The sequence below is a fragment of the Octodon degus genome, unplaced genomic scaffold (genome assembly GCF_000260255.1).
Source record: "Octodon degus isolate 3935 unplaced genomic scaffold, OctDeg1.0 scaffold00029, whole genome shotgun sequence".
Lineage (NCBI taxonomy): Eukaryota > Metazoa > Chordata > Mammalia > Rodentia > Octodontidae > Octodon > Octodon degus.
The window spans coordinates 10,017,074-10,043,346 of NW_004524605.1; the positions used below are offsets into that span (position 1 = coordinate 10,017,074).

General features: G+C 51.9%; 1 protein-coding gene and 1 non-coding gene across 2 annotated transcripts in view; one reads left to right on the forward strand and one right to left on the reverse strand.

The window, feature by feature from the left end:
• Positions 1-26,273, forward strand: part of Galnt10 (polypeptide N-acetylgalactosaminyltransferase 10) — a 228,785-nt gene that overhangs the window by 186,252 nt on the left and 16,260 nt on the right. Inside the window, exons 7-10 of the mRNA XM_004629453.2 lie at positions 5,419-5,604; positions 9,386-9,569; positions 13,868-13,985; positions 25,199-25,306. Of these exons, the coding sequence (XP_004629510.1) occupies positions 5,419-5,604; positions 9,386-9,569; positions 13,868-13,985; positions 25,199-25,306 (596 nt within the window). The remainder of the gene's footprint in view (positions 1-5,418; positions 5,605-9,385; positions 9,570-13,867; positions 13,986-25,198; positions 25,307-26,273) is intronic.
• Positions 3,254-3,360, reverse strand: LOC111816313. Its single transcript, XR_002820741.1, has one exon. It is a non-coding gene; the product is annotated as a U6 spliceosomal RNA (small nuclear RNA).

A 26,273-nucleotide genomic window follows, 5' to 3' on the forward strand; every position in this document is an offset into this window, starting at 1 on the left:
GTACCAGGGATCGAACTCAGGACCTTGCACTTGCCAGGCAGGCACTTACACCACTGAGCTATATCCCCGGCCCCAAGTTCTTTATTTGAACTTAAGTCCAACCTAACAATTATTTATGGATTGGGACACTTTATGTCCTAAGAAAACATTTTCTACTTCAAGTTCAGCAAGATACTTTCTGTGGTTTCGAGAAGACATAGCTCTTATGCTTAAGCTTATGGCCCATTTCAAATCATTCTCTGTGTATGGCTATGAGGTAGGGATCGAGGCTCATGTTGTTTAATGCATTCATCGGTTTTCCTGCACACAGTGTCGAAAACTTATTTTCTCATCGAATTGCCTCGGTTCCTTTGTCAGAAGATCAGCTGACAGCACTACAGGATCCGTGGATCTACCTCTAACCTCTCATGCGTCCACCTCTTCATTGACGCGCTGCCAGTACCACACTGCTTTGCTTATTGTAGGTCTTTAATATGTTTTGAAAGTAGTGTGAGTTCCTTGACTTGGTTCTTTTTCAAGGTGGTTTTGGCTCTTTTAGGTCCTTTGCATTTCTGTGTCAATTTTAGAACCAAGCTGTTAATTTCAGCAAGTCTGCTGTGATTTTTTTTTTTTTTTTTTCAGAACCGGGGATTGAACTCAGACCCTTCCGCTTGCCAGGGAAGCGTTTATTCTACTGAGCCATCTCCCCGGCCCCCTCTGCTGTGATTTTTTTTGGGGGAGGGGGAGAGGGGGTTTCCTTTGAATCTATAGATCACTTTGGAAGAGAAATGACTTCACAATATTGAGTCTTCTACAAACACGATTTCTTTCTCCACTTGTTTTGGCTTGTAGATACATGAGGCCGCTGTAAATACTATTGGAATTGGGCTGTCCAATTGATTTGTACTACTGTATAGAAATACAATTGATTTTTTAGAATTTGGTGGTTTTAATGGAGTATAATTTACATACCATAAAAATCTTGTTTTCAGTCTACAGCTTAATGTGTTTTTAAATAAATAGGCAGCTATAAAATGTCGTGCCTTCTCCAGTGTCAAAGCTTCCTGTCACTCCAGAGCAGCTCTCTGCTGCCTCTTAACAGTCAGTCTCGCTCCCAGCCCATCCCCATGCAGCCATTGCTCTTTCTGTTTTGCCTTTCTAGAAATTTCATGTAGATAGAAGACTATAAATCTTGTCTTCTATGTCTGGCTTCTGTAACCTAGCACAGTATTTTTGTGGTTCACCTATACTATTGCATTGCAGAATTCTTTTGTATCGTTGATAGCATTTCAGTGACATGGATGGAGCACACTTCGTTTATCTATTTATTCACCAACTGATGGACATTTGGACGATTTCTAATTTGGAACTATTATAAATAACAGCACTGTAAACATTAGCAGATGAGTTTTGATGAGTGTCTTAATTCTTATTTTTACACGTATATGTTTACAGTGCCTAATGATTATATTATTCTTAGGGAGCTGGCTGATGCCTCTCGATTCTTCCTGCATCCCTTTCTCCTCCTCTCCCTCCCTCTCTCTCCATCTCTTGGTTCCCTTCACTTTTGTAAAACCTCTATCTCCATTTTTCCTATTACCTACCTTTTATTTTGCTGTCTTATACTTTGAGTTGCTCATATAAGAGAAAGCATTCAGCATTTAAGCTTGTACAGCTGGTTTATTTCATGTGTGGACATATGTTTTTATTTCTTTGGGCATATAACGAGGAGCTAAACTGCTGGTTTCCATCATAGATCTGTGTTTAGCTGTTTGAGGAATTGCTGTCATGTCCTCCAGGGTGGCTGCACCATTTTTCATTCTTACCAGCAGTGTGGGAGGGCTCTGCTTCCTCCACATCCTTGTCAACACTTACTATTGTCTGTCTTTTTTACGACAGCAATCCTAGTACATGTAGAGCAGCATCTAATTCTGGCTTCAGTTTTCATTTCCGTGATGACTTCTGAGGTCAAGCATCTTTTCATGCTCATTGGCCTCTGTATATTTTCTTTGAGAGGCTTCTACTCATGTCTTTTGCCCATTTTTAAAATTGAGGAAAAATGCACATAACATAAAACTAACCATCTTAAAGCATACAGGTAAGGGGTATTTCACATATTCAAAATGTACAAACATCACAGCTATCTAGTTCCAAAACTACTCATTGCTCTGAAATGCCCCCCATTCCCATTAAGTAGACTGCAATTTCCCTGATCCTAGCCCCGTCCATCACTAATTTACTTTCTGCCTCTATGGATTTACCCACTCTGTAATTTCATCTAAATGGACTTATTGTCTGACCGTTCTTTCATTAAACATAATGTTTCTTGGGTTCATCTATATTGTAGCACATATTGGTGCTGTCTTCCTTTGTGTGACTGACAAATATAGCACATCCATTTATCCATTCATCAAGTAATGGGAACTTGGGTTATTTCCACCTTTGATTATTATGGATAGTATTTCTATGAACATTTACATGCAATTATATGTTTGAATGCCTGCTTTCAGCCCTTTTGGATGTGTCCATTGGAACGGAATTTGTCAAGTATGGTAATTCTGTGTCTAACTTTCTGAGGAACATTAGAATATTTCCCAAGTATTTAGCCTACTTCTTATTATTAAGTTGCAGTAGTTCATTCTGTCTTCTGAATACCAGTGTCCCTTATCAGATACCTGATTTGCAAATATTCTCTCCCCTTCTATGAGTTGCTTTTCATCTTTTCAATAGTGTCCTGTGATGCATAAAATATTTCTTTTCTCCCTCCTCTAATCCTCCTCCCCTCCCTCTCTTCTCCTCTCCCTTCCCCCCTTCTTCCTCCTCCTCCTCTTGTAGTACTGGGAATTAAACCCTGAGCTACATCCTCAGCCTTTTTGTAAATTATGTTTTAATTTTTATGATATCTAATTTACTTTTTCTTTCTTGCTTGAGTTTGTGGTGTCACACCTAGGCAGCCATCATCTAATCTAAGGATACAACAATTTACTCCTGAGTTTTCTTCTGAAAGTTGTATAGTTTTGTGTCCGTTATCCATTTTAGTTCATTGTATATGAGATAAAGAGGAAGGGTCCAACTATATTCTTTTATAGGTAGGAGTATAATACTAAGAGTACCATTCTTTTTTTTTAATTCATTTTAATGAGAAAAAAGATTTTAAAAATAGCAATGAAACAGTTTCAAAAAAGGTTAGTAGGATGGTTACAATAATTAATACATTACATATTGTTGTTTCCTAGTAGTTATTCAGAAGACAAGATGCAGCCATGATATCTTGAAAAATATGGAATGCTTCACAAATTCGCCTGTTATCCTTGCACAGGGGCCATGCTAATCTTCTCTGTATCATTCCAATTTTAGTATATGTGCTGCCGAAGTGAGCACTAAAGGGACCATCCTTGGGAAGACTTCTCTCACCCACTAAATGGCCTTAGGAAAATCAACCGATCATGCATCTGAATGTTTATTTTGGATCCTCAGTTCTGTCACATTGATTTATACTGTGTGTCATTATGCCCATTTCCCACTATCTAGATTGCTGGAGCATTTGGTTGTAAGTTTTTTAAATCAGCGAATGTGAGCCTTCACCTTCTCCTTTTCCAAAAGATCACTTGGCTATTCTGCATCCCTTGCTTTGTCATATAAATCTGAAGATCAGTTTGTCACTTGTCATTTTCTGCAAAGAAGTCAGCCAAGATTTTGATAGAATTCAATCTATATGTCAATCTGAGACGTATTTCCATCTTAACAATCTCTTATCTATGAGCGAGGATTCTCTTTCCATGTATATCGATCTCTTGCTTCTTTCAACAATGTTTTGTAATTTTATTTTATTTTTTATGTATTTAGTACAGGGTCTGCAGGGTCTCACTACATAGATCAGACTCATAATGATTCTCCTGTTTTCAGTCTCCCAAGCTCTGGGATTACAGGCACACGCCACCATGCCCAGTCTCAATGGCAGTCTTGGCACTCCCCAGGGATGGGGCTGGCACAGCATGCTGGGGATTGAACCCCGGTCCCTGCGTCTGCCTAAGCAGGTGCTTTAATCTGCTGAGCTATCTGGCTGGCCCAATGTTTTATAAACGTTAGAGGATACATTTTGCACTTCATTTATTAACATTTTAAATGGCATTTTGACCATTTTAATTGCCTGTCCCTTTGTTCTTTATTTGCCTGTATAGAGAAATTCAAGTGGTTTTAAATACTGGCCTGTTCTCAAGCCTTGCTAAGTTTATATGTTTGTTTTACTTTCTTTGCAGATCTGTGAGGTTTTCTATGTAAATGATCATGTCATGAATAGCTAAAGACACTACCTTTTTGTACCAAATCTTTATGCCTTTTATTTTTTTTAAACCCACTTCACTAAGTCGCAATTCCAGTAAAATGCTGAATTTAAAAAAAAATGCTGAATAAAAGTCATGAGTGAATGCAGCCTTTCTCCTAGCCATGAGAAGAAGGCATTCAGTGACCACTACACATGCCGTAAGCAATGGGAACTGTTTAGCCTCTCGAGAGTTTTCGTGAAGGACTTTAACCCAGATTAAAATCAAAAGACACCAACATTAATGCTGGGACTTTTAGTGAAAAGCAACTGTGATATTTATTCCAGACAAGTTTTCCAGGCACAGGACACAAATCCAGCCCACAATATAACAGGCAAAAAAGGAAAATGTTTACATGCAGTAAGAAACTTGGAGTCAGCGTGCCTCAGGAGCAGGGGCATCTAGGAAGAGACGCATCACCAGAAAAATGTCTGTCCCTGTCCCTGTCTCTTGCCTCTTATTTTCACATACTGGCATCAGCTCCTGCAGATTCCCACCACCACCTCTCATCAGCTTATTTTGCCCAGTCCCAGTGTAACTCCAGACTGCCAGCCAGCCAACCTAGGACCCTGCAGAAAGAAAGAGCTCTGTCTTTGCAGTACTGCTGAAAAATGTTCCCAAGACTCATTATTTGACCAGCTCAGGGCACGTGGCCAGCCCTGCACCAAGGTCTGGGCCAGAGGATTGGCCTGGCCTGGTGGTTAGGCCTGCCACATGCCTTTCCTCCTTGGAACCAGGGCTGGGGTCAGCCTTCTCCAAGTTGGGAGGGACAGAGTCCCAAGGAAAAATCAAAGTTGTCTTACGAGAAAATGAGAGACCAGGTCCCAGCCAGGCATGAGCCACAGAGCCACGTGCCCTTCTACCAGCCGTCTCCTGGTGTTCCAGGTCTGGCACTATCACTGGTGGACCCTTATCCTCAGCCTCCCCACTCGTGGCTACAGATAATGACCCTTTCCTTGTCCCTATCCCTGTCTGAACAATCCACTAAGGCAGTGAACCACAAAGCTGTGTGCAAACTGTAAAGTGTGGTACACACGGGGGGGGGGAGGGGTGAGTCAAAAGGACAATGACTGGGCATCCGTTTTGACCCACCTGTCCTCTGCCATCTTACCCCTAGAGCACCTGAAGAAGCCGCTTGAAGATTACATGGCACTGTTCCCCAGCGTGAGGATTCTCCGAACCAAGAAGCGTGAGGGCCTGATAAGAACTCGCATGCTGGGAGCCTCGGCAGCCACTGGGGATGTCGTCACGTTCCTGGACTCACACTGCGAGGCCAACGTCAACTGGCTGCCCCCCTTGCTTGGTAAGCCAGGGAAGGGCGGCCTGGGGTGACCGGATCCCGCAGAAGGCTGTGGGCCAAGTGGGCTGAGGCAGTGGGGAGCGCCCAAGAGCCCTTTCGAGCTGCACCCTACCTCCCCTCTGGAAGGAGCTCCTGACAGAGCCTGGGGTGGGGCCACAAAGGCCAGCAGGGCCCCAGAGCCAACCCCATCGCCTTCTCTGAGGAAGCAGTAGGCTGTGCAGGCAGGTGGACGTGGACAGGGGCCATCTGCAGAGACTGGGCCCCAGCCCAAGGCCAGCCAGGGTGGGCGGGGAAGGAGTTGACAACCTGGAGAGAAAAGGGAACTCCCAAGGCGTGTCATGAAGGCCAAGGGGGGACAACGAGGACAGAGTGGAGTGCTCAGTTGAGCGTGAAGCAGAAGCACCTGGGGGACTTGTTAGGCCCTGGCTCCGCACCCCACCCCCACCTGGGGACCCCACTAGTGCAGTCTGAGAGACAAGTAGCTCACCAGCTCCCGAGCAGCCAGTGCTGTGGTTCTAGGGCCGCGTGTTGAGGAGCACCAGCTAACTAATGCCACCATGAGGGAGGGCGGGCAGCAGCCAAGCCCACGCCCAGCAGACCTAGGGCGCTCTGTTACCACATTGTGGACTTTAGACACCTGTGTTCCAGGGTCATCAGTGGACTGGGGGAAAGATACACTCAGTATTTTTGGTGAAGTGTTTATTTAATTAAACCAAGAGGTTGTCCGCAGCTGCTTCTCATCACTGGGGTCGCGGACAGGGAGGGGAGAGAGGGGGGAGGGAGAGATGGGGAGAAGGTGAGAGAGGGAGGAGGAGGGAGAGAAGGGGGAGACAGAGGGAAGGAGCCTTACCATAAGCCGCCTAATTGACAGTGCTGAGGGGACAGCCCACTGGTGGGGTCACCCAGTGACCGCTGAGGGGATGAGGCAGTATGCATGGGCTGAACCGGCACTCGAGCGGCCCTTAGCTCTGTTCCTATGGAAACGCAGGAGGGCAACTTTCATGATCTGGACACACGTGGCAGAAGCGCCCGCCCTTTTCCTTTCTTTTCCTTTTTCCACTAGAAACGTGAGCCTGTGGTGTAGACTTAAAGGTCTCTCCCTCTAATATCCGTAGCTGACGGAGCACAGAATGGTTTTTGTCTGTGAAACCATTAACACCTACAGGCATGGTTCATTCTGCCCTCTTCAGAGACTCGACATTTCTGAGCCTGAGAAAGATTCTCACGCACCGGGAGACCCGCGGCTGATGTCGTTTCCATCACGATTGCCACCATCATCACCACCACTGCATGGCTCCACTGGGCCCTGTCCACATTTTAATCCAACCGTCACACAGTAAAGCAGGCAGGCGGGGCATTTGCATCCACATTTTGCAAATGAGAAGACTGAGGCACAAAGAGAATGAGGGCAATGCTATTTTCCAGCTCGTGCTTCCGAGCTGCTTCCCATGCCCCGGGCCAGGGCTGCACGAGGCGTCCCGGCTCAGCATCTGGTCTTCACAGAGACCCGTGAGAAAGGCCATGCCACCCTCCAAGTGTCAGCAAGGACACGATGTGTCAGCTGTCCTGTTGCTCAGACCCAATGCCTGCCACCCATAATTTAGAGGAGAGGCTTCCCTTGCTCATGGTTTCAGGGGACTCTGTTCATAGTCCGCTGGCCCCAAGGGTAAGGCGAAGCACAGGTGCTTGGTTCATGGTGCAGGGAGGAAGGAGAGCCAAATCAGGTAAGGTTCCCGAGGTCACAGCACCGTGACCCAGCCAGACACACCTGGAATATGCTCCAGTCCAATCCTATTGACACAGCAAGCTTAATCACCACAGAAACTGAGAGTCAGAGGTAGCAGATTGCCTCACCCAAGGTTACACTGCTCACAGATGCAAACCATGACTTGAGCCTGGGTGTTCTGCTTCCAGGACACACACAGCACCATGAAATGCCGCCTTCTTGTGCTTCCTGACCTCAGGTCTCCCTAGTGGGCCAGCAGCCAGCAGGGCACCGTGTCTTAGCTCAGCCTCCAGGCAGGTCAGGGGTCATTCAGATGGGTGCCTTTCACTACGTCTTTCAGTCCTCCATGAAGCCTGACGAGGTGGCACATGCCTGCAATCCCCAAACTCTGGGAGACTGAGACAGGAGGGTGACAATTTCAAGCTCAGCATGGGCAGTTTAGTGACTTAGCGAGGACCCTGTCTCAGAATTAATATACAAAGAGGCAGAGTGTAGCTTAGTGCAAAGACCCTGAGTTCAGTCCCCAGTACTGTAGAAATACATAACGACTCCTCAGCAAGCCTGTCTACGGGAAAGCCCCAGGAAGCGACCAGTAGCCCTGGGTAGAGCCGGTGTGGGGATTCCAGACACTCTTCAGGTCCAGCTGGCTCTGGTGGCCCCAGGCCGTGCATGGATGCTTGGGGGTAGGCTGCCAAAAACAACACTTCTCAATGTTTTAAAACTGCATATTATAGCTAGAAATACAGGGGACATCTCATGTGAATACACAAATGCACACATTCATACACAAATGCTGCATAGGAATGAAAAACATCTCCTGACGTCACTTCCTCTGTCAATGTACCCCTCATCAGGAAGGCAGCCTCAAATCCAAACTCTTGTTTAGGTTGATCTCACACCCACACACACACACACACACACACACACACACCCTACCTCCTTTCATGACCCACTCACTGATGAGTTGTGTCTTCACTCTAGAAAAAGGCAGTAATACTGCTTTCTCTCAGAGAAGGAAAATATGTTCCTGCTTGGTGAAACCTGAGTCCTGGTAGCTACTGGTCTGCTCTGGCCCTACATAACTCCCTGCTGCAAATTTTGAACTTAGGGGCCGAGAGATGGCTCAGTAGAATAAGCCCCTGCCTGGCAAGCACAAGGGCCTGAGCTCAATCCCTGGTTCCACAAAAAAGAAAAAAAAAGTTGAACTTAACTCCTGGCCCAGAGAGAGACACCACATTCGCCCCTACGGCAGTCCCACTGCTCCGGAGCTGGCCAGACCCCTTGACCTCAGACAGGGCTCCCTGGAGAGAGGAGCTCTGAAGGCCCAGTAGAGCAGAGGTAGAGTGTGTTTGCAGGCAGGGCACGGAGTGAATCATAGAGAACCACTCCTTTCTGCCGGGCCTCAAGGGGACCATGAGGCTACTTAAGTCAAGGCCTTCGTTGCTGTCCTGGTCCACTTAGTCGGGAGCATTCCGGCAAGGAGGAGGTCCACCAGACTCTGCCTGTGTGTCTCCAGGTTTGGGGGACATCCATTCTCTTCTGCAGTTCTCACTGAACACCTGAGCTGAACTCTTGAGGAGGGCCATTTACCGACTGCCCACAGCCAGAGGTGCCCACTGCTGGGAGGGCAGACTGCCCGGGGAGGGGCAGATTCTGGGCTGCTTCAGGCTGTGAGTCAAGACCAGGACTTGGAATCCCAGGAAGGCAGGCAAGACCAGAGGAGGGTGGTCCTGTGGGCGGAAATCCATCTCCTCCTGTTAGCAGGCATCTGGGGTACACTGCTAGATCCATCCACATGACCCCTGAGGCTGAGCCCCGCACCCCATTTCACAGAGGACACTGGGGTGTGGTGACATTATCAGGAGAGCTGCCTCAGGGCACTGTGGTGAGAGGCAAGTCTGAGATGAGTTTCCCGGTCCCTTGTGCTCCAAGCCTGCACTTGCCCTTCCTCCTTGGGGACTCTCAGACTCAAGTGTCACACAAATAGGAGTAGCTACAGCTTGAGCCTGGACACTGTGTTTCCTGCGTCAACTAATGGGTATCTCCTGGCTGCTTCAGACCGCATCGCCCGGAACCGCAAGACTATCGTGTGTCCGATGATCGATGTGATTGACCACGACGACTTCCGGTACGAGACACAGGCAGGGGACGCCATGCGGGGTGCTTTTGACTGGGAGATGTACTACAAGCGGATCCCGATCCCCCCGGAACTGCAGAAAGCTGACCCCAGTGACCCCTTTGAGTAAGTATGCGTGGCCCAGGCACATGGCCAGGATCTGGCCATGACCCTTTTCCAGCACACACAGCATTCAGAATCACTCAGCGTCAACTTCCCCTAGGAGCCCTTGGCAGAGGGTCTAGATTCCTGGCCTCCTTCAATACCGGGTGTCAGAGCCCCCAACCAGAACTGTCTCCCTTTGTGCCTGTCACAGCCTCGGCTCCTGGGCTACCAAGCTGGCCCCTCCATGCTGGCACCCCTGTGAAGGTTGCCATGGACCCCAGGAAGGGGAGTGGTCAGTCACTCATACTCTTTCCTTTCCAAGCCTGGGGTCTTCCTCATCCTCCGTGACAGGCACATTGCAGAACACATTGTGCCCTGGTCCTGTTTAACACAAACAGCCTCTGGCAGCGAGAATGCTGTCCGTAGTTTGCAGACAGGGACACCGGAGCTGCAGGAGGCTGAGTAACTTACTCAGAGCGCACAGCTGGCAAGTGGAGGGCAGGTGTGAGTGCAGGGCTGTGTCCCTGCTCCCCCATCGTTCTGTTCCCCGGTGTAGGTGTTGAGGAAGGGTCCCCACAGTAGAAGTGTAGGGGGCATGGACTGGACTCACAGCACCTTAGAATATAACAGATGGAGGGGACCTAGCGTGAAGGACTCAGCAACCCCTTGTGGATGGAGGACTGAGGCCCCAGGAAGGGGGGACTTGCCCTGGGTGCCCCCGAGTAGACAGCAGCCCCTCTCTGGATTCCTGCTGTCCCTCAGCAGTAGATCCCCATACCTACAGCTGCTATGGAAGCACTCCTATGTCTCTTTCCAGAGAGGGCAAAAACACCTATGGATACAAAGCTCCAGGCCAGGCTCTCTGGGCATATTTGTCCCTATAGCTGCTGTGCTTACTGTAAATCCAATAGTTTACAACCACCCTTGAAGTTCTGACCGTCAGAAGCCTAGGATGAGCTTGCTGGGCTAAAGTCATGGTGCCGGCTGGGCTGTGCTCCTGTTGACTACTCTCAGGGAGAACCCACTCCCCGTTTTCCCCGGGGAGATGCGGTAGTCCTCAGCTTCTCCCCGACCCTCAAAGCCAGAAGCACATATCCATACATCTCTCTCAGTGTCCCTCTCTTCCTTCCCCTCTTGCTCAAACATCTGCTTGCATCATCTTGTCCCCTCTTTTTCCAGCTCTCCTGCCTCTTGCTCTGGTCATAAGCCCTTGTGATGGTTCCAATCGTGTGACTCTAAGGGGCTTCCTGACCCTTTCATCTCAGGTTTCAAAACCTGAACCATATGTGCAGAGTCTATTCTGCTGTATGAAATCACCTGTGCCTAGGTCCCAGGGACCAGGACATGGACGTCTTTGCAGCGCCACCCTTGCCTTGCCACAGCTGAGCCCCAAGTGAACCCCAAGTTCTCTGTGCCTTCCCTTCCAACTGAAAAAAGCTATTCTGACTCAGCCTTCTACCCATGCCCAGGGTTCCTATGGGAACTGCCCATGATATGGGTGCTCAAGGGGGAAAGGCTGGGCCTCTTTGTGGAAATGGTGGGTGGCCAGGTGATGGGCACCACGGAGCAGGTTCCGTGTGTTCCTTCAGCAGGTCAGATGTGTGCAGTCTCCCCCTGGCCTCCCGAAGCCTGACCACTCACTGCTTGCCAGTCTGGAGAAGGGTGTTAGCCAAGACCACATCGTGTAGTCAGCCCCTGCCTCCGTCTGTCTCAGAGTCAATCCTCACTTGACCTGAATTGTTGGAAAATAAGACAAACCGAAGGAGGAACTAACATTTGGCCTGAGGTGGCAAAGCAATTTCAGCCAACATCACTGGGCATGAGCCTTACAGCAGGGTCCTTGGGGATCGGTGCCGTTCCCCGTTTTGACTGTTGCAGACTCTACAGTTCAGAGTGGAACTGAACTGTAGAGTCTGCAACACTGCCCGCCACGTGTTTGAAAGACAGGTTTTGGCGCAGACCCCAGGTTGAACTGTAGCTCCTCCACCTACTAACTATGTGCTCCCACACAGATTTTGTAGCATTTCTGAATTTCAAATTCATCCACTCAAAAAGAGGGCAAGTAGCAATGGAACTTTGTGAGAGCTGAAAAGAATGTGGGCACAGTGCAAGGGACACAGAAGGTGCACTTTGGTGGTGCTGTTACTGTCATTAGCATTATTGAGCACTGCAGGAAGCGGAACACACTGGAAGGGGAGACCTTCTCTGGGAGCAAAGCCGCAGCTTTGGAAGGCCCTGAGGCTAACCTCCTGCCTTCCCGTGCTCCCTGGCCCTGCTGAGGCTCCAGGCCAGGCCAGTCTTCCTGCACAGTCATGGGTCTGATGTCCCAAGCCAAAGCAGTCTCTGCTTGTCCAAGCCTACAGCTTCCTCCAGCCAGAAAACCTGAAACGCCACAGTCCTCAGAAGACAGAATACACATGACACCTATTGTCTTGCACTACCGGAACCTACAGGATACTGGCCTGTGAAGTAGAAAGTGTAGCTCCCCCTTCCCTAGACAGGACTCAGACTCGATTGAACCCCACTGAACAACAGAACTCAAGGCCACGCGTGTGATTTTAAGTCTCCTAATAGCTACTCTACAAGGAAGGCAAAGAGAAGAGTTTGGGGTATAGCTCAGTGGTATTACCCGTGCCCCCAAGGCTGAGTTCAATCTCCAGTGCCCAAAATAAATAAAAGGAAGCATTCATTTTCATTTTCATAATGTGTTTCATTTAAACAAACATATCTAAGTGTAATTTAACCAGCTATATATGCTACAATTACACATGCGATCTTTCAGACTCTGTCTACATGCCAAGTATTATGGCTGGCACAGGTATTTTACATCCAGTGCCATCTCGGGTGCATCATTGTGACCAGTGGCAGCACAGGGCCCGTGGTTAGATACTCCTCAGTGACACAGCAGGTGGGGACAGCAGATTGGCGTGGAGACGCCCAGTTTCTGATCTCCTGTCTTCCATTGTTCCTTCCTGGGGCAAGGCCAGGCACCGTGGTGGTGAGGACTGGGAGTGGACTGTGGCTTGGAGGACATATTCAGCCATCATGCTGGCTGCAGGGGCCCTGGAGCAAGGCGCCAGCTTCCTACTTGCAACCTGGTGGTGATGACAGTGAGCCCCGCCTCACATGGTCAGGGTGAGGAGTTCAGTGTAGCACCTGCCGTCTGCCAGCCCTCTAAATAGTCAAGGATCCCCTTTCCCTGGAGGCCTCTCCTGTGCTCTGAGGACCCCTCTGCCAGGAGGGTGGCTGGCCTGTGGCTTAAGGGGCATCTTTGGCATTGACATACTTACCATGAACCTGCCAGTGTGGGGCTGCAGCTGGAGGATCTGGCTCAGCATTTTCCAGCGGAGCCGGATCGGGCCGTTCATAAGTCTGTACACAGCAGGCCCTTCTCTGGTCCTGCTGGGGCCTGGTCCTGTGTAAGCACGTGGGGGCTCCAGGAGATAGCAGTACGACATCTCCTGGCACCTTGCCTGCCCGTGCTGACTTCCTGTCCCCATGAGTCCCCTCAGTTTGTCATCTTTGTGCCTGGCTGCTCTTTCCCCCCTTGGGTGCCTTCCCTTGCCCTGGAATGCTGTTTCCTCTGAGCTCCTTGCCCGGCCCCCACCCCGCCTTGCCTCACTCCTCACCCCCAACAGCTGGGAGCATAGCACTCCCTTCACGTTCCTATAGCACCCTGTATGTCCCCCCAGAGGCCCTGGCTACACTCCACCTAACCTTCTGGGTCCTCTGCGCAGAGGTGGCTGTCGCACTACAGGGCATCCCCTGAAGGGCCGTGACCCCAACACCTGCTTCACAGAGCCACTCAGAGTGAGTGAACCAGCAAGAGATGAAGGACGGAGGTCACTGTGCCTCCCTGTCTCACTGACAGCACAGAGGTGGTGGCTGCTTCTCTAAACGCCACGTCAGAACGAGGATCTGCACTGGGGTACCACACATGGATCATCCGAGCAGTGTGTGGAAAAGCCCAGATTCCGAAGGCTCCATCCCCAGAGGCCTGGCCAGGGCCTCGCTTGTCGTTATAAGAAGCCTGCAGACACCGGATTTGGGCCATGTCACTAGGGAGGATACCACACACAAGCCCAGGGGAGAAAAGTGCTGCTGTGGTGTCAGGTCACAAGGACTGCCAGGTGTTGATTGGGTGGACAAACTTCAGGTCCATTTGGTTAGAACACAGCACCGAGGAAGAGAAGCAGTGGGCAGGAGGGAGGAAAGCTCAGTCTCGAAGCCCACGTACAGCTCAGCTGATTGCGTGGGGCAGCATGGAGCAACAGTGTCGGCGCGTGTCTGTGTCCTCACGCCCTGCTCCTCTCTGACAGGTCCCCCGTGATGGCTGGCGGGCTGTTCGCCGTGGACCGGAAGTGGTTCTGGGAGCTGGGTGGGTACGACCCTGGCTTGGAGATCTGGGGCGGAGAGCAGTATGAAATCTCCTTCAAGGTGAGTGAGCTCAGGGGTCTCCTTCTCCTGGCCCCGCCACCTTGGGCTGGAGCTGGCCAGCTGCCTGCTTAGCATCTGAGCCTGGGAAGCCTCGAGGCATTTGGGTTCTGTAGCCTGTCGCTCCCTGGGGGAAGAAGTCAGGGACCAGCAGGCCCTGTGTGTTTGTGTGCATGTGCGTGTGTGTGCGTGTGTGTGTGCGTGTGCGTGTGTGTGTGTGTGTGTGTGTGTGTGTGTGGTAAAGGTGGTGGCATCATGGAGGGCACCCTAAGGTTGCCAGGAGCCTTGGCCATACCTCTTACCAGCAAGAGCTTTGCCTGTCTTCTGACAATGCTGGAATAGCAGCGGCCTCACTTCCAGTCAAGGTGGGTGTCCGTGAGAGAGGTGCTCAGCACCACCGTCATGAGGAGAGGAGCCAGGAGGGCAGACAAGGTGCTGGGGAAAGCTCTGTGCAGTCTCAGATTCCCGTTGGCCTTTCTGGTGCCCCTTGACATCCCCCTGCAGGAGTCTGACAGAGACCCCAGTGGATGAAAGCTGCAGTGGTAGGGTCAGAGAGGCCTGGGTTCAAGCCCCAGCCCCTCTCAATAGCTGTCTGACTCGGGCAAGTTGAGTTGGCTTCCAAGCTGCCTTTCCTCACCTGAAGTAAAGGAATAACAGTATTACCTACCTTAAGTAACTAACATGAAGATCAAATGAGATGTTATCTAGGAAGTATTTAGCACTGGGAACAGGGCCAGCAACTAGTAATTGGTAGACGCTGTTAAAGACTCAGTGAGTAACATTTACCCTGACCTATCTGATCAGGGCATAAGCTATATAGATGCTTTCTGAGAGTTGTGGTAAAGAAGTAAGCCATTAACTAGTTAACCCCCAAACTTGAGTCCACAATCTCCTCTTTGTAGAATTCCACACATTCAGCCCCTGTGAGGAATCACCTTGGGCTGTGTGGCCACCACAGCCAGCTTCCCGCATGCCCAGGGCCCAGCTGCGGCCCACCGCCAGCCCATGAGGAGGGGCCAACACCGTCACTATGCTTACTTCCTGAACATATAGCCAGTCTTCTCTGAGTCCACGCAAGGCCTGTGCTCGGCGTGCTGAGGAAGACTCTGTCCCAGCTCTGTCTCTTTCCGCCAGCTGTATCCTGGACAAGGAATCCTCACCACACTGAGCTGCAGTTTCTGCCGCCATCGAATAGGTTTTGTGATAATTTAGCCCTCACAGGATTGCCACGAAGGATCAATGAGACTATGTTAGGCGCTTTTCAAAAAATACCCTAAAGTTAGCAGTACTTGTATTATTATCAACAATACTGGATGAGCAGTTCAGAACTGAGAGACATAAATTCTTGATTAGCAACAAAAGCAACCACCAGGAATTCTGCTGAAACATTATTTTGGTTTGAAAAGCAGTCTGCATCTGTTTTAACTTCAGATCTGGGAAGCTGGCTTTTGTGGGGAGACCAGCCACCCAAATAAGACTAAAGCTAATACTGAGAGTTAACACCCAATGAACAGGTGCAACAGCACAAGCGCCAGCCAGGCAGATCAGAGGCCAGCTGTAGGCTGTGGCACCTGCTCTGGACTGAGGGGACAGTGGGTCGAGCTTGCCCGCCCCCCGCTGGCCGGTTCAGTCCTTACAGCAGCCTGCCGGGGCTTGCTGTTACACCCATTGCACAGGAAAGTACGTAAGGCTCTGAACACACAGCAGTACTGCAGCCCTGCCTGCCTGCTCTAAAGCCCAAAGCTGTCCCCTGCTGTTTTACAGGCCTCTGTAGGAACATCAGAGAAAAGCGGCTGAGGGGACAGCAAGCCTGAGAACCTGGCTGCCGTCACTGACCCTTTCTTCTCAGCTTTGCTTCTCTCTGCGGCTGTTCCCAGCCTCCGGGGACATTCTGCAGTCCCTTGGTGAGTGGCTCAGCAACAGTGTAGGTCGGAAACAGTACGTGGGGCCCTCTCCCAGGCAACACTGGTCCACTGCTCGGAGCCTTTCTGTGCTGCAAGGATATGAATTCTGACGGGGCGTCCAAGCTTATCGGGAGAGTAGTGACTGAAGAGAGCTGTCTGCTGGGGTGCAGGTTTGGTGAGCAGAGGCACATCGTTAACTTATTTAACATCCCCAGCCCATGCAGCCTAGTTTTCTGGCTAACATATTCCTCGGGTACAGTGAACTCCTCCCCAGGGAATCTGAAGGGCTTTAGCTCCACAGTTCCCCCATCTGTCCATGAAACAGGGATTTAGGAGGCATTCTTTCGGCTTTATTTCCAGATTAGGTTGTGGGTTTGTGTGAGGATATAAGCTTCAATCTTGTGGCAGTGTGGAGCTGGAAGACTGCCTGCCGCAGGAAGGCACACACTTGTTGGGCGTGTGCACAGAGCTGCTGTGTCGCTGGCTCCTTGGGCACCACTGCCGGCTCCTTGGGCAAATTCTGTAACTCCTCTAGAGAGAGCCGGGAACAGAAAAGCTGCTCACAGAGGAACCCCTAAGTCCAGAATGATTTCATTCCGTGCCTCCAAACCCATCTCCTGCTGCTCATCAGGCAATGATGGCAGAACAAATGGCATTTTTCTCCACAGTTCATTTACAAAAGACTTGGTCATGAAGCCATATTGGGAGTCTCTCCCTTGGGAAAAGGAAGGGGGCTGGCTCGCGTTTCCCTTCCACCGGTTGTGTCTGTCGCTCTTAATGCGAAATGAGATGGTGTCATGAGGAGGCTCCTGGTCTGGAGGGGAGGCTGCTCCCCGGCTGTCTGTCTCCTGCCTTTACAGCGCAAGCTCCCAGCGCCAGCAGTAGCCCATCTGCCAGTGTGTGGCGTCCTGGCCCCTGGGGCAGCCCTGCTGGGTGGGGCCTGAGGGGAGCCCAGGAGCCCCTGCACCCACAGCAGCTCCCCCAGAAGTGCAGGTGCTACGTTGCAGCCACAACTGTCAGCCACTAAGGACAGGGTTTGCTCTGGTGAATCTCGCAGAGGTCCTTGTTCTTAGTGACAGGAAAGAGACCGCACTGCAAAGCACAAGCATATTTGCAGAAATTAAGATAAATTGATATGTGCCATCGAGGCTGACAGATTAACAATCTAGCTCTGATTTCAGACCAGGGTGTACATCCTGATGGCAAACCCCAGGAAGCATGTTCCAGAGGCTCCCGCTCTTTCCTTGTCCCCACCCTTCCCCACCCCTCTGAGCAGCGCCTTTGACCCCCAGAGGCATAGCCGCACTACCACAGTCTGCTGCTCCGAGGTCAGTGTTCTGGCGAGCGAGCGGAGAGATCTTAACCATGATAGCCTGGCCTCCCACACGCCTCAGGAGCTGCCACAGTGTATCTCTCCACCTTCCCCTTTCCTGCTACACCATGGCATAGGAGGTCACAGGTGAGCTGAACCCAGATGGATCTCAAGCAGAAAGCCAGAACTGATGGGCCCACGCATTTGGAATTCCAAGGTCCATGTGACAGGCTGGACTAAGGGACTAACCCAGGGCTTGGTCTCTCTCGGCCCCTGGGTGCTCCTATCCCCTGGGTTGGCGTCCCTCTCAAGGAGATTCCCCAGCAACTCAGTGGAATGTCCTCTTCCCTGTGGCCCTGCAGAAGTTACCAGTGCAGTGAGTCTCCTTGGCCTGCAGGTCTCTTGCCCTCCCTGAACAGCATTCTGCCTGCCCGCCACAAGTGTGCCCATCCTGGAGCCAGCGGGGTGGGCGCAGGCTGTCTCCCCTATGGCAAGTCCAGCCACTATGCTCAGAAGGAGAAGGGATGTGGCATAGGGTGAGCCACAGACACTCCTGTCACCCAGACTTAGCCAGGCCACGCCCCCTGGGCTCCTTGAAACCCTTCCCACGTTCAGGCAGGCAGCCTCCTCTCAGCCTTTCCAGGGTCCCTGTGCTGCTTGGGGACCATCCCACATTCCCATCATGGCTCTAGTACCCATGCTGACACCATCTGAGGACCTGAGTCTCTTCCCGCTGAGTTCTCGGCTCCCTGGAGGCAGGAGTGAACCGTCTGTCCCTGTGCCCTGTTGTCTGGCTCCCATAGATGTTTTACTACAGAGGCTCCACCTCCACTTATGATGTGGTTGCATTCCCAATAAATGTGCTGTAAGTTAAGATATTATAAGTAAAAAATACATTTAGCCACCTAACCTCCTGAACATCCTGCCTTCCCAGAACAGACCCTAGAGAGGATCCACCTGTCCCTCTTGTGATCCTGGGCTGACTGGCTCCCTACTGCAGCTCCCTGCTGCTTCAGCATGGTGAGGAAGGGTCGATGGCCTGAGGCATTGTTTCTGGACGTCACAGTTGCATCATCATAAAGTCAGAAAATGCTAAGTCAAACCGTCAGCACTTGGGAACCAGACAGTCAATGTTCGTGGCACTGCTTCTGGCTCATAGGGCTGGGCTCAGCTGCCACCTGCCCCAGACCCACAGCACCACCTCTCGGGCTGATGTATGGTAGGCAGGGTGTAGCTGCATCTCTAGGCTCCATCACCTGGGGGCCCAAGCCTCCAGCCCACACCCCCAGATGTGCCCAGGTGGTGTTACTCATTGCCACAAGACACAGAGGAACATACCATGGAGAAAGCCCTCGGGCTCACACAGCTGTGACAGGCGGTCCAGGCTGGAGGGGAAATGCAAGGGGCTGCACCAAACTCGCAGCAGACAGTGTTGAGGAAGTCTTCGCCTAAGGGTGAAGAAGCAGCCAAGCAGAACGCTGTGTCCTCACTGGAGTAGGGGAGATATGGGCCCTGGAGCAGTCTGAGTGGATGTATCTTTTGTGAACAGCAATTTAGCAAAATCCATTACATTTCCAAGCAAGCTTTCTTTGATCCAAAATCCCACAAGGGACAGCACACAGGTGAGCAAAGACATAGGCAGAAGTGGGGTGCTGGGGTGTGACCTGAATCAAGTGGGACTAAATGAGGCCCAAGTGCTTTTCCTCAGGGAACAAGCCCATTAGAGCACATCTCAACATGGAATGTTCGGTGAGAGAAGGTTGATGCCTCCGAAGTTAAGCTTCAAAAGATGAGTGAATAATTGTGATGTTCAGTTCTTTTTAAATCAGATGGGGGGGCTGGGGGTGTAGCTCAGCAGAAACTCATGCACAACCTGTACAAAGGCTAAGATGTGATCCCAACGCCACAGTGAATAAATGACAGAAGTAAACATATCACAGATACAAAGAAAAAGCTGAGAACATCCTTGGATCAACTAATGTCCCGCCGAGCCCCCAGGCCCAGTACCATGCAGGGCCCTATGCCCAGCGCTGTGCCACTTAACCCTCGTCCTGCACCCCAGGCGGGTGTCACTCTTCCCCTCTGCAGGTGAGGTGTGGAGGCTGAGCTTACACCGCTTACAAAAATGACACCCAGCATCATGGGCACTTCTGTCCCTGGCGGCCACTGCAGGTGACAGGCTGCAGGGTCCAGCTGTGCTTTCCACCCAGCGTGTATCTGCGGCACTGAACATGATCACCCTAAGCACAGATTCCTTCTATAATGGGGAAAGGCGATGTTCTTGTAAGAATAAGTGGTGGCTCTGAGCGTTCTCACCCTCCTGTCAGGTAGACAGCAGGGGTCAGGGACATGGGTCAGGCAGGGTCGCAACAAAAGCTCCAGAGCTGGTTGCTCTGTGGCCCTTGGAAAGTGGTTTAACGTCTCTGGACTTCACCTATACCATGGGGGTTGAATAGTCTTTATTTCACAGTGCAGTGAGGAGCATGATGGTAGTCAAGGTGTATCAGAAGCTTAACCCTGTGCCTGGAACACAGTTGATCGATGAACAGGAGCCTTCAGGGGCAGCACGGTTGTGGTGGTTGTGAGCAGGCTCTGGCTGCTGGGAGACGGGAGTGGAAAGAGCATCAGGGCTGGTGAGACAGACGGAGGCCATGGCTCGGGGTCGGGTTCTGGAACAACCGCGTGAGCCTTTGGGCTCTCCTGCCCTTTCTGCTGAGTGTTTCCTTCCTCATTTGCAGAGCGGCAAAGATGACCAGGTTGTCACGGGTTCAGTGGTGACACAGCTCGTCCTGCACAGGCAGTGCATCCTGCAGGTCAGCTCGCTGGCAGCCACCCACACTGCACCCAGACTACTGAGTCAGGCGCAGGGGTAGGTCTGAGGCCTGAGGCAGGCACAGCGTGTGGGGTGGGCGGGGTCTGCTGCACGGCTGGGAGAGTGGGCGGGGCTCTTCCAAATGAGAGCCGAAACCTAAACTAAGGCAGCCACCCCCATTCCCAGGGGATGAACACTTAGGGATCTCACTGAAATAGACATCTAGTGTATTAATCTATGTACACATTTGCTTAAAACCACATTATCTAAAATTTTTTAATTTAGAAGCAAAATTCTTTTTAAAACTAAAATAAAAGTCTTCTACTGTTCTTTAACCAACTGGGTCCATTAACCATTAGAAACATCCAAAACTAGAGTGGGTGCGGTCGCTTCCTGCTGGTGAGGCTGCTTGCATCCGCTGCTTCTCTTCACCATGCGTACATCCTGACGCGGGCTTCCCTTTGGAGGAGTCGCGTGGCCTGTGAGCAGTGCCTGCAGCCGTCTCGGGTCCAGCTGGCCTCCCGCAGAGAGCTCACGGTGCCCTCCACTCCAGCCTCTGACCGCATTCAGTTTCCCGCTCCCCTCGGAGCTCTGCCGCATAGTTAACTTATCCCGTTTTGCAGAGGAGAAAACTGAGGCTGTCAGGTTTACAAAAAACAAATTTATGAACCCGGATTAATCCAACCGGGAAACTCGGGGCTGGTGAGATGGCTCGGTGGTCTAAAGCACCTACCTAGAACAAGCTAAGCAAAGCACAGGGACCACGGTTCAATCCCCCAGCACCACATGCCAGCCAGCCCCGCCCCCTGGTGGGCTGAGCTGGCCACACACACACACACACACACACACACACATAAATAAATAAATTTTTTTTAAAATAAATCAATAAAAATAAATCCAACCGGGGTTCAATCTCCAGCCTGCCGTGCTGGCCCTGCCACAGGGTGCGCTGAGATGGCAATTGAGAACAGACATGGTAGCGTGTGCCTGTAACCCCAGCACTTGGGAGGCTGAAAACAGTAGGATCACTATGAGTCTGATCTATGTAGTAAGATCCTACGGAACCTGTACACCCTGTCCTAAATTCATAAAAAAATAAAATTAAAAAAATAAATCCGACTTCAGTGCTGTCTAACCCAAGGGCTGAGTGCAGAACCCTGGCCCAGGTGCCTCCTAAGCACACAGCTCAAGCTGGATAATTAATTGGTGGCAATTATTACATTATTCCCTTGGGTGCAGCTGATTAGCATTTGAACTCCACTATAGTTCTCAGCAGAGATGCCAGCTGCAAAAGCTGTGCCCTTCCCGGTCGCTTCCTTCCAGGCTGAGCTGCAGCTCTGCGTGGCCAGGTCCCCTGTGTGGGAGGGGCAGCCCCCCTCGGGACCCTCTGTGGTTTCCTGAGGCACATCACAGCTCATTTCTTCCCTCCTCAGCTTCAGAGATAAGAGCAAGCGATTGTCTTTTATAGACACTGTAATGAAGCCTGTCATCACACAAAAGAAGTTTGCTAATAAAGTAAATCAAAGCAGCAATGAAAATGAATGGGGCGCGGGCTTCTGCAATTAGATTTGTACTTGTCTAGCGGGCAGTTCTCTGTGAGAAGATGCCTCCTCAGCTGTCGGACAGAAGGGCATCGAGAAACAGCCGCAGGACCTTGGAGGCGTCCACAACAAAGCGGCGGGGCTCCCAGAGCTGCTCTGCCCGGGCCTGTGGGGCCGGGGTTGGGGAGTGCTGGCCCCAGACAACCCACAAGGGGAGGGACTGCTGAAGGATCAGCTCAGCAGGCTCATCCTGTCTCAGTCTAATGGGCTGGGGGTTAGAGGAGACCCCACTGCTCCCTGCTCCGTGCCTCCTGCCACTGGCTGGGTTTTTCCTGCCAGGTGGGGAGAGGACCAGGGCCTTGGCTACCCAGACCAAGAATGGTACCCAGTGACTTTGCCCCGCCTGGGCCTGTCAGTCTCTTTGTCAGGTATAAGTTTTGCCACCAACTCACTTAAGAACTGCTTCCTTTCTCTGAGCCTCAATTTCCCACTTAGAACAACGGGCTGTAGAATAGAAAGCTGTGTGACTGGCAGTGGTGGTGGGTCTCCTCCTTCAGCTGTAGGTATGACCAGTGTTTGTCAGGTTCCCAGAGCCAGGCGCCCAGCCTGGCACTGCTCGTAGCTGGCCTGGGGAGAAGGAGGCTCTGGGCGGACTGTTCCAGACACCTCAGGGGTCTGAGGGTTCTTGGGGTGCTTTCAACTTCCTAACAGGTCGGGGTCACCCTGGTTCCTTAGGACCCATCAGGCTGCTGGCCAGCACAGCCAGGGCCAAAGATCTGGAGGTCAGAACGAAGAAAAGACTCTGGACATTCATCACCAGTGGCACAAAGGAAAGCTCCCCCAGCAGGCGGGGCTGGAGAGGCACCCTGCTTCGCTAATGCGAGTTTAATACACAGTCGAGGGAGCTGGATGCCAGCCTGCTCCGCTGCCCAGGAGACATTCAGAAATAGAGTGGGGTAAGGTGTCCCCCCACCCGAAGGCCCAGCAGCGACCTGGGCACCGTGCACCAGACAAAAGGATCGCTTCCACATCAATCACTTGGTATAAAGGGAGAGTTATTGTTATGGGATGCTGGCACCTGATCAATATCTCCTGCTTCGAAAATAAACTTCTTGGCCTGGCCTTGACATTAATCTACCATCAGAAGCCCATTATCTCAAGACCAATGTTCTGTTCTATTGACTGGCTCAGTTCTTTTGCTCCCGCAAGATCAGAATGCAATTGCATTTCTCCAGCAGCACTTCCGCTAATTGCAGCTCCATGCACGTCCCCTCCTGGGAAGCCGGGACGGAGTAGCCCTAGACTTCAGGACGGAGATGGCAGGAGGCGGCAGACCCAGGTGCCTTAGGTGAGAGGGGGAGGAGCAGCCCAGCTAGGCCCCTGAAGTCACCAAGACCTGAAGCCCAGTCCCCAGAGTCCCCTCAAGCAATTCAAGTGCAAAAGGGCTCTCTTTTGACAAAACTGGCAGTGTGAGTATCCCAATTTCTCCTGCTCCTTATCCTCAGGTGAGAAGATAGAAATAAGATTAGTAAAATGCCCCAGAACCCTTGGGGTCCTGCCCCCTCTGGACCGTGCTAGCGCCTCCCCAGCCGTCCTGTCTCGGGCCTCAGCCCTGCAGGCCTTCTTCCTTCAGCCCATGCAGAACCACCATGGTGAAACACCCTTGGCAGCAGCGTCCCCTCCCTCGCTGGGGACTGCGTGTGGACATCCTGACTGCCCTGGAGGCTGCCCACTGCTCCAGCCCCCTGCCCGGCAGTGCCCCCCGCCAGCCCAGCCCTCTCTGGTAGTGGTGCCACACTGGGCCTCTTGCTCTGTTGTCCCCCACCCTTGGCCCTCCGTGTGACTTCCTTCTGCCTTCCTGTCACACAGTCCTGCCTCAGCCGCCAGCCCCACCAGTCTCCCTGTCTGCTGGGGTAAGGCATCACCCCATATCACCCCATACACACGCGCACACACACACACGCCCGCGCCCACCCAGCCCCTTGCTGTCCCTCCTGAGGCTGTCCCTTAGCTACCTGCCAAGGGGACACTGGAGACACCTCTGGGGACACTGCCCCATACCAGGCAGCCTAGCATAAGCTATTTAACAGTCGTTCCCTCCAGGCTTCTCTCCATTGGGGCTGGAGAGTGACTCCGCTCCATGGTTCTGGCGTGGTCTCTCAGGAGGCTGTGGTCCTCTGTAGGCTTGCTTGGTTGGGTGCTTTGTGCCACTGGCAGGAAGCCCGTGCTCTCCCCCGTGGATATCCCACAGCACTCAGTGCATGCTTGTGTGTGTGTGTGTGTGTGTGTGTGTGTGTGTGTGTGTGTGAGTGTGTGAGTGTGTGTGATGCTGGGGTGGAGCCCGGGCCCTTTTGCATGCTAGGCAAGCGCTCTCCCCTGTGCTGCTGCACCCTGCACTCCTTGGAGTAGTACTTAAGTGCCTTCATACGCGGCTGCTGGTTCCCCAAAGCAGGTGAGCCCAGAGGGACAGAAGCAAGCTGGCACATCTTTGACCATCATTTCCACAGCGCCTTGCCAGTGACCGTGCTCAATCCTCCCGTGCAGCCACAAGTGCTAGAGGCCAGGATTAGCAGGCCCCTGGAGGCTTCTCGATCACTCCCCACCGCGTGAGCTCAGGCTCTCTGCCGGGCTCATCTACTGCTGTGTCCCCCACATAACGTGTGGCCTGTAGCAGAGACTCCATAAATATGTCACCCCCGCAAATTAATAGTGACAGCATCTAATGTGACTGCCACGCTGAGCTGTGTCTTGTGCAAAATCGAGTCCCCATCTCTCACTTAGTTTTTTACATAAGAAGAAACAGCCTCCGAGAAACACCTCCACCAAAGTCTTAAAGTTGGTAAGTGGCCTGGTCAGGATTTGAACCCAGGGCCACTAAAGGGGGTCTGTTTAGGCTGCTCTGCCACGGGGGCCTATACATGCTGGTGAGGAATTCCCAGCCTGCTGTGACACCAGTGTACAGAGTCAGGAGCTCCTGGGATGCTAACTGCTCCTCCCGGGGAGGAGATGCTGGAGAAGCCTCAGCACCCACGCAGAGCATCCTGTGGCAGGGCATGGGCCCCAGGCTCGAGCAGGGAGGCAGGTGGGCTGCTCAGGGGGCCTGGTCAGTGGCAGAGGCCTAGGGGGAGACTGCAGAGGCTGCAGCCGGTGCAGCTAATGGCATAGAACCCGGAGGCTGCCTCATCCTGCTCGCGCCTGTGATTTTGCCTCCGAAGCCAGCATTCTGCATGTGGCGCATCAGCCATCCACACTGGTTTAGGGCTCAGGCTCCAGATCTTGACAAAACTAAGTTTAAACAAGGTTTGTGTAGGCGCATGACCGTAATCCCAGTAGCTGAAGCAGGAGAGTCTCAAGTTCAAGCCCAACCCAGGCAACTTAGTGAGACCCTGTCCCAAAAAGCAGAAAGGGCTGGCTTCACCCCACAGCCCTGCCAGACCCACTAACTGCCTGACCCCGTAGTCTCCACAGAGTCTGTCGCTGCTCAGTTTCTGCATCTGTGCACTGGAGTACAATGGTTAGCAGTGTCGTGACTGCTGCTGCTGTGTCTGCCCTTATCAGGGTTCTGTGATAGCCAGGCTGCTGCGTCCTCCAGATGCAGTGGGCTTTGAGGGAGGCAGAGACGTCACCCTTGCTCCCTTCCTCTGCAGGTATGGATGTGTGGGGGCCGCATGGAGGACATCCCCTGCTCCAGAGTGGGCCACATCTACAGGAAGTACGTGCCCTACAAGGTCCCTGCTGGCGTCAGCCTGGCCCGGGTAAGGTGGTAGCTTTGGGGGGGGGGCTGATGTCCCCAAGATACCTGGGGTCCCAGGCTGATGATCACAAGATGCCAGGATGTGGCCCATGCTCCAAGTGAAATGCAATCTGGGTTGTTGTTGTTGTTGTTGTTGGCAGAACTGGAGATTGAACTCAGACCCTTGTGTTTGCCAGGCAAGCACTTATTCCACTCAGCCATCTCCCTGGCCCCTTGTTGTTTTAACCCCATGCCTGGTTCTGGTGGCTGGCACAGCATGCCTGTGGAAATCCGGAGCTGGAACAGCATGTGGTACCAGGGATCAAACCCAGGTCCTTCCACCTTCCAGGCAGGCACTCAGCCTGCCAAGCTATTTGAAAGAACACACGGCTGTGTGACCTCCAAGGACTACACAACTCCTCTGAGCCTGGTTCCTTTTTTTTTTTTTTTTAATTTTTTTAGTGTGTGTGTGTGTGTGTGTGTGTGTGGCCAGCTCAGCCCACCAGGGGGCGGGGCTGGCTGGCATGTGGTGCTGGGGGATTGAACCCCGGTCCCTGTGTTCTGCTTGCTTTAGCTTGTTCTAAGTAGGTGCTCTAGACCACTGAGCCATCTCACCAGCCCACCTGGTTCCTTCTTTGTGAAAGGAAACTAACTCTTTCTACCTCTCAGCATTACCAGAAGGGTTAAAGAGATAGTTGTGGCATGAAAATTATCTTCAGTGGCGGACCCAGAGCCATCCTGATTTCCATGTGTTTCAGGCAAGGTGTGCTAGCACAGCAGACTTGTAATTTCACAGATATTACCTGGGATAAAGCCCAAGGAAGTGCAGAGTTAGACTTGGCCGACCCAAGAAGCATGTTAGATAATATTAATACGGCTGGTGTGGCGCACTGGGGAAAGCCTGAGACAGTGTTTAGAAGTGGGAGGTAGGGGGCTGGTGAGATGGCTCAGTGGTCTAAAGCACCTATTTAGAACAAGCTTAGCAAAGC